Here is a 7,935-nt window from a genome sequence, read left to right on the forward strand (position 1 = left end):
AAAAAACACCAGCTGCTTTTTGGCATTAAGTTCATGTTTTTGGTGTCTGGAAAATGAGCCATTTCAAAATCCTCTGGACTAGTCCATTACCTAGCAACCCAGGCTGATCTCCAGTGTTTGGGCAGCTGTAAAAGCTGCTGCTGCTGGAAAAGACAAGAGTTTTGTTTCTGCATTCTTTATGTGCAGAAGGCTCCACCTCTGCTTTTCTATGACGTACAGTTGTATAAGTGCCCATCTGTTTRCACCCATTTTCATATGTGACTGTAAATGTTTACCTGGGGGCATGGCCAGCAGCARCTCATTTGGCTTTAAAGTGACAGAGTCCCTAAAACGACTCAAACTGATCAGACTAAAATCTCTCTATCCAAGAATGATTTTGTGTAAAAAWTGTAGTGAACAGGTTTTGTATAGGCCATCCACCTTAACTCCCATTCTCTTGGTGATTCAGTTGTCCTAACTGTGAACCCGGCCTCACTCAGTACCGTTCTCTCATCAGGACTCATGAAGCATTGGCTGTAGCWGAGCTCAAACCGAGCGCGGCGTCTCGGCCTGTTTGCACAGCTGCAGACTGGAACCTTCACAGATAAATCTCCCTCCATGAGACGCTGGACCTCTGCAACCTGCTGAGGAATGAGGCTGTAGAGGGAGAGGTGGAGTACCTGCTCTCAGGGTTCAGGTTCTCCACTGCAGTGTGGGTCTGGTTGGTAGTCAGGATGGAAACCCGTTCTCCATCCGGTCCCTTCGCAGTGGAGATCACCTCGTATTCTGGAGAGAGACGGAGGAGCATTGATTCTTCAGATGTGACGGTTCCTGACAGACTGTCCTCTCGGCGGATCGCTGCCGGCCTACCGGTGGTGTGGTTGTCTGGTTTCTCCCAGTCCAGGATGATGAAGGACGGACATCCCTCCACCGTCACCACAGTGAGGTTGGCGGGTGGGCTGGTCGGAGGAGACGTCACGTTCACCTCGCCGGGTTCGTCTTCAGGGAAGTAGTTGAGGGAGGAGGTGATGGAGCACGGCTCATCCGGCTTCTTCCCGGTTTGATAAACTACATGAGGTGCTGTGGGAGGGATCCGGTTAAACAAACAGGAAGTACAACGCTTGTTTTGTTGTTAATCCAGTAATGAAGAAGTGTTGCTTTTTGTTGCTTGTTGCTGCTTACCCACGTAACGCTTCTTGCCCATTGCATCGACATCAGAGGTTGGCTGAGACTGGAAAAGGTCTGAATCCTCCCAACTCTCCTGCCGAGTCACTGAAAACAGAAATGTGGTGACATGAGACGACAAACTATTCTGCTTCGTTCAAAAGGTTATTAAAGGTTTGTGGCCTATACAAACATGGTTATTACAGTTTTGCATAACGAGATTCTAGTCTGATCAGTTCTGACCATCTTTAAATTCAAATAAGCTGCTGCTGGCCACGCTCCCCAACTCAACATTCACATAAAAATGACTGTAAACAGATACAATTATACAACTGTACATGTTTGAAAAGCAGAAGTGGAGACTCTTGCACAGCCATTCAGAATGCAGCAAGAGGTTTCTGAATGGAAAGTCAATGACAAAACTCTTGTCTTTTCCAGCAGCCATTGTACAGCAGTAAAACCAGCTGACCAAACATGCCAGAACTCTGCCTGGGTTGCTATGTAACAGCCAGAACTCCGTCTGGGTTGCTAGGTGACGGGTAATTCCAGACGTTTTTAAAACTTTTTGACATTTTCCAGACACCTACAATCAGAAACTTATTGACAAAACCCAGCTGTTTTTTAAAACACTTCAGAAGCAGTAAAGACAGTGGGAGTTTAAAACATGTAAAATGTGGATTTTGGTTGTTTCTCCTTTAAGAATCAAAGCTGCATCCTCACCCACCAGCTTCCTGATCCCCTCCAAACCTTCGCCGTGTTTCTGAAGACTCACCGGCTGTCGGAGCTGCTGTAGTCGTGGTTTGTCTTCGCTCCTGTTTGGTCGGTTTGGTCGTCACTGTTGGGACTTTATACTTTGGGATTTCTGGGTTTCCGCTCTTGTCAGGGCGGTTCACCTTGTCTGAAGAAAAGAACATTTTAGAGGTTTCTGTCTGTCAACATGGCGGTAAAACCAGCAGCCATGAAGCTGATTTTTTACCGGTCTCTCCAGGTTTTCGCACATCGTTTGGCCGGATGTTCAGAGTCGTCCGAAATGGAGATCCTGAAAAAACAAGAAGCAGCAAACARGCTCTGTAACAGCTCAACTTTCTGAAAATACAAGAGACATAAAGCAGCTTTTTTCTATCTGATGGAAACCATTGGTCCGCTGAGATTAAGATCATGTGCTTCATATTTTTTTGAAGTGGTGCAGGGCAGAAATGTTCTGTAAATGAGCGTCAGGCCTGTGGGAAAGGCCTTCATCAAACAATGTTAAGCTGCAGCAGAGGCGGTGGGTCTGTTTTCCAGCCAGGTGTTCTTCAACCTCCTGGGGAAACGAGAGTTTAACCAAACCAGAGATCTGCTCTGACTTTCAGCGCCAAATGAACCTGAAAACATGAACCATCCCGTCTGCAGCCACAGGACTTGATGTTTCTGATGGAGGCGTCCAGAACCTGCAGCCAATTACACCCCCACCCGAGCCCCCCTCTGTTAAAGGAGAAGCCAAAATTCCTCACAATCAGGGAATTGTGCCGCTTCCAGAGCGAAATGGCATGAATGCAAAACCATCAAAATGAAAACCGGCGGAGTCCCGCAACATTTTAGCTTGTAACTTGAAACAATGCAGAGGCATTCCTTCCAATCAGGCCGTGTAAATATGATGGCTGCTGCAGCACCACCAATATTTGCTGTTTGCTTAAATTGTTTTGGTTTCTAAGAACTGCAGAGCTTTCGAGCTAAACTCCTGTTATTCTTGGACATAAACTCCTTCTGCCTGTTAAAGCTGGAACCAATAAATGCACAGAGGTTTATACTGGACCGTCCTGGTGGAAACTGCTCTGTAATTACAGTGTGTTTTCCATTGTTTCACACACAAACCGGCCTGATATATAAATTGTTGTTTCCACGTTTCCGTGGAAAGTGATCAATGCTCGCCATGCATCACATCAGCAGCAACATGTCCGCCGCCCAGCGTGCAGGAAGCATCAAAATATCAGGCTGAGAGCAGGCACCAGGTCACCACAGGCCAGATGCAAGCAGTTTGTCTGTGGCGAGGAAAAGTGCAAAGCCCTGCAGAGTGAAGTTCGTAAAAATAAGCTAACTAACAGGGACCATCATACTTTCCAAGAAGAAAGTATTTTCCACAAGATGTGCCGAAGTCTTTGGCCGCAGCGTTGAAGCTGGCGGCTCGTCTTTCCCTCCTCTTCCCTTTTGCGTCTTGATCCCAAACAGCCCCACCCCATGCGGCGCTGGTGCAGCGCAGCGGAGCAGCTGAAGCACGCAGCAGCGTTACGGCGCAGACAGGCAGGGGTCATGCTGTTACCAACCATGAAGCCGGTCGTCAACGACGACACCTGACCGACCAAACCCAGCAGGAACATCAGACTTCTTGTCCTCCGTCAGCGAGTTGTTGACTGCAGCAGGAGAGGCAGGGCAACTGAAACATGGCTCTGATTGGACGGTTATTCTGTCACTGCTCTGTTTACACCTGTATGCTTTYAACAAGTCCCAGATCAATGGTTTTTATGCAAACAGAAAACAGTTAAACCGACACCAAGCCGCCTCTGGATCCCTCAGCACATYGAACACACAGTGAACTGATGGAACCTTTTCAAATAATCAAGCTGCAGCTTCATCTTGATTATTTGAAGGACATTCTGCCAGAAACATGGCTGAAGACCAGCAGAAGCTTGACTGGAAGCTGAAAACATGAGACAACAAACATGGATGGACAGRTCAATGGATGGAAGGATGATGGTGACAGGATGAGGAGATGGACACAAACATATTAATGGATGTGGACAAAAACAGCAACATGAGCCGCAGTGGAGATGGAGATGCTGCAAAGCGAGTGAAGGGTTAATGATGACACGCAGAAGACGAACAAGGACTCTTTACCCAGTCGAGCTCTGGGCCATAAGGCCAGTTTGGGCTGGGAAATGCCCCGGTGTGGCTGTCCGTTTGCTGTAGGGAGAGAGCCGAGTGTCAGGAGAGGAAAGAACCAGGATCCTTCAGAAGAACAACCAACCAAAGCCTTTAGAGGAACTCAAACGGTTCCTCCTGCTGGAGACGACAGACAGGATCTGAAAGCAGAGCTTTGGACTGGATCTGTGAGGCTTCTACCAGTAGCTACGAAGCAGCAGAGTTTAGATGAGAACTTGAACCTTAAACCTCAGAATTTCATTCAGCCTGTCTGCTCTGGTTTGAGTTTCACTCCAGCGGTTTGGAAAAGACGTTGCTTCAGTGTATAATCACTGRGTTTCMWGATTAGAGCGATAAGACTCTTTAAAAACATCTGGTTCATGTGAGCTGGATAAAGCCTGGAGCTGATAATGGATCCACAGGATCATCCGGTCCAGATGAGCCTGGTTCAGAAGAAACCTGGTTCTGGTACCAGAACAACACGGCCCTCATGAGGAAGACTTTGGTCTGTTGTTGCTGTGGGAGTTAGAGGCTGCAGCACAAACTGGCAGAAATAATCAAAACTTTAAATATTTTACAAATGTCTGCCAACCTGAGGCAGGTCAACCTGGCCTTTGTTGGACCTAGAAGACTTGTTTGGTTGTTCAGCTGACAGGTTCAGCAGCCAATCACAGATCATCATCAGGAAGATAAACGTCAGGAAGTGAAAGAGACGCTTAGACAGGAAGTGTTTCAGAAATCCCTACAGTGACTGGATCAGAGGTCTGATGGTTGGTGGTTCAAAATGTTCTGAGAAAATTGAAAGGTGCCAGAAAAAATCTAAAATATGTGTTGTTACATTAATAGTATCGATCGGTTGCAACAACGTCACTTAATCACTGGAGGCGCCATGACAACGATGGAAGTGACGGGAGGATCGGACAGATTGTTTCTAAAGTTGTTTTTMCCAGTTTATTTGTGGATTCTACTGGTTCAAGTCGAGATCATTTGTCCTGGATCATAGATTTACAGAAGATTGATATAGTTTGCTTAGAAACCGATCAATATTTCCTCCATACTGACATTCTGATCAAATGGAATTCGCGCCCCATGATTTATGTCACTATATCATAAACGGTGTTTTCCCTTTACATTAAAAATGTACAAAAGTCCAGATGCTAACCAGTATCGTCTCCCTACATACTAGGCTRCATAATGGTGTGGCGTTGTCGCCATGGTTACCATAATTCAATATTTGTTGCATCTTAAAACATATTTATAAAGAATATAAATGTTAATCTTCTTATCTAGCATAAAGCTGTAAATCCACGATTACACCGATGGCTGACGGTTAAGATCACCGTAACTTTGATCATTAAAAGTTATAAAATAAAAGTTTGGTTTGCATCTTGGCAGCACCTTATGACCATTTAGAAATAAAGTGGTTATCAGGCTACCAGCAGTTTTGGCGTTYTGTTGGGTTTGGCTCTGTCTGCAGTAAAGTCAGAGAACGTAAAGTGAGAATAAAGGTTCAGTGGAAGATTACCCCCAAGGATCAAAGAGGTCGGGGACGAGTTACTGGGTCTAGAGGAAGAGTGGCGCTGTGTGATGYGGTAAGAGAAGGGGTCAAGGTGGCTCCTCAAGATCAGTGGGGAAGCTTCAGGGCTGGAGGATATCACAGGCAGTGACGGCCTCCTGTTCCTGCTGCTGCCTTGGCCTAAAAGAGGAAGAACAGTCGCAGTGTCGGGTTACAGTTTGACGTGATCCTGCGATGGAAAACAGAGAGCTAGCAACAGYCCTGAGCGACGGACCAACAGCTGGAGCTTAACTCGGCTAACAGACGGATGAAGGATGGGTGGTGATGATGATGATGATGGGTCTCTTAGCTACAACAATCTTGGATCCAGTCAGTGAARCTGCTGCTGCGACAAGCAGCCATGACTGAGAGATTGTGCGCTACATGCAGACGCTAGATGGGATGGAGGGAAGGAGCAGACCTGAGGATAAAAACAATCCACCAGAAGCCTGACAAGGAGAGCAGACAGACAGATGGACAGAGCGAGGCTGGCTCTGAGCAGACAGGAAGTGAGGTTACCCCAGGTGCCGGGCTTGGCCCGCTCATTGGCCAGGGCGAATCGGAGCAGCGGCRAGCCGTCCTGAGGTTTCACAGCAGCTGTGAGGATAGAAAAGGTTGAACACTGCAACAACAAACATGCTTCACTGGAAGAGACGCTTCCCGTCCTGTCAAAGTAAAACCACAGTAGCCAGAGGTCATTCTGGAAGAAAAGGAAGGACGAAGTCAGAGGTAAACCAGGAGGATGAGAGGTGGAAATTACCCGCAGGGTTAGGAAGCTTCTCAGGAGCCCTGCTGGTCTGAAGCGCAGCGCCTTTGGAGGGGAAGTTAGAGACAGTGATGTTGGCAGGAGGGGTGGAGGTAGGCAGCAGTTTGGGGGGGGCAGGGGTCCGCCGCTCCGCAGRATGGGTTCGGTTGGTTATGACACTGWTTCCTTTTTCTGGGACAGAGAGGAGAGATGCTGTGATCCTTGATCCCAACAACACAAACTYGTCTTTAAACTCAAAGTTTCCCTCTGAGTACTGAGACTTTTCTGCTTTCAACCAAAACTTCCTTGGTTGTTAATTATGGTTCAGATTCTTTTGGCCAATTGGGTCAAAGTGAAGTTGAGATGTTCTGGTCTCAGTAATCATGTTCCTCAGAAAGAYTGAAAGTTTAAAAGACTCTGGACTGAACTGAGCAGAACGACTCGTGTCGTCTTTCTGCAGAGAGAAAGACCAACAACATCTGCGTCTGAACTTACTGATGGCATGCAGACCTGGCATGCAGTCTGGGTGAGAAACGATGAAGAGACGCAAAGAAAGAGGMAGAAGAAGGGAAATGTAGAGCTTTTCTCATCAATAAGATGCTTTTAAGGAGGTAAAACCTGGAAATAAATAAAAGTGATGGTTTATGAACAGATACTGACCCTGAGGAACTCCTCAGAAAAGGTAACAAACACCAAGACGTTGAAGCTGGTCCATCATTTGGTTCGGTTCACACCTGAGAACATCATTAAGGTTCTCAGATGTTTAGAAGAACCCTGACTTTAAAAACTCACCTTGCTAACAAACAGTAAACTCTGCTGATATGCAGATGATCATCGGGTGATTGTTTTTCTACTTTTATATGAACTGGTATTCTGTTTTCAGTGGAAAATGGCAGAAAAAGTAGAAGGTGAAGATGATGAGTCAGTGAAAGGTCAAAGGTCGCTGGTGGCTGATGGATAGTGGTCACATGAWGATGGCAGCGTGGGCGGGGCCAAGTCCACTTACTCTGATCCAGTGACATCACCATCAAGGCTTTCTGACTGGGCCGAGCATGCAGCCAATCAGGATAGGCCCCGCCCCTTTCAGAAGCTAAAGCTGAATGAATGGATGAAGCTGATGGTTAAAGAAGGAAAAGCATCTCCATGGTTACCAGGTGAGCCGTGAGCGGGTTTGGGCCGGGCGGAGCCGGGCGCAGGRACCGTTTCCTGYTGGCTCTCTGGGGACTCTGTGGGAAACAGGAAGCTGCCTTTACGGATGAAGAGGAGAGGAAAGACAAGAGAGGAAGAGGAAAAGAACCGGACCGTTTCCAGAAAAACAGCTGCAGTTCAGGTCCGACCGATGAGCCTCAGCATGCTGGGAGTTTACAGAGGTTTTTAAAGATTGGATCATTTTGGGATCAGTCGACCGTCACTGCAGTGCTTCGGTCCGATAAGAGAGTRACGTTCCGAAAGAAAAGGAATAACGAAGGAGGAGATAATCACCGAAGACGGAGCGCGACAGCCCGGGGTTAACTGGCTTAACGGCCGGGACCCGAAGACCGGAACTGTTGTGAAGAACTGCAAATAAGTCAACAGTCATTACTGCTCTAAAGTC

General features: G+C 47.1%; 1 protein-coding gene across 1 annotated transcript in view; it reads right to left on the reverse strand.

Moving 5' to 3' along the window:
* Positions 1 to 27: 27 nt before the first annotated feature.
* Positions 28 to 7,935, reverse strand: part of LOC103481357 (target of Nesh-SH3-like) — a 10,383-nt gene continuing 2,475 nt past the window's right edge. The window contains exons 4-15 of the mRNA XM_017309079.1: positions 7,824 to 7,927; positions 7,493 to 7,567; positions 6,357 to 6,533; positions 6,116 to 6,193; positions 5,567 to 5,737; positions 4,018 to 4,083; positions 3,447 to 3,533; positions 2,120 to 2,182; positions 1,916 to 2,041; positions 1,162 to 1,251; positions 850 to 1,059; positions 28 to 765 (exon numbers count right to left, since the gene is read on the reverse strand). Of these exons, the coding sequence (XP_017164568.1) occupies positions 578 to 765; positions 850 to 1,059; positions 1,162 to 1,251; positions 1,916 to 2,041; positions 2,120 to 2,182; positions 3,447 to 3,533; positions 4,018 to 4,083; positions 5,567 to 5,737; positions 6,116 to 6,193; positions 6,357 to 6,533; positions 7,493 to 7,567; positions 7,824 to 7,927 (1,435 nt within the window). The 3' untranslated portion in view covers positions 28 to 577. The remainder of the gene's footprint in view (positions 766 to 849; positions 1,060 to 1,161; positions 1,252 to 1,915; positions 2,042 to 2,119; positions 2,183 to 3,446; positions 3,534 to 4,017; positions 4,084 to 5,566; positions 5,738 to 6,115; positions 6,194 to 6,356; positions 6,534 to 7,492; positions 7,568 to 7,823; positions 7,928 to 7,935) is intronic.

This window comes from Poecilia reticulata, linkage group LG2 (genome assembly GCF_000633615.1).
Source record: "Poecilia reticulata strain Guanapo linkage group LG2, Guppy_female_1.0+MT, whole genome shotgun sequence".
Classification (NCBI taxonomy): domain Eukaryota; kingdom Metazoa; phylum Chordata; class Actinopteri; order Cyprinodontiformes; family Poeciliidae; genus Poecilia; species Poecilia reticulata.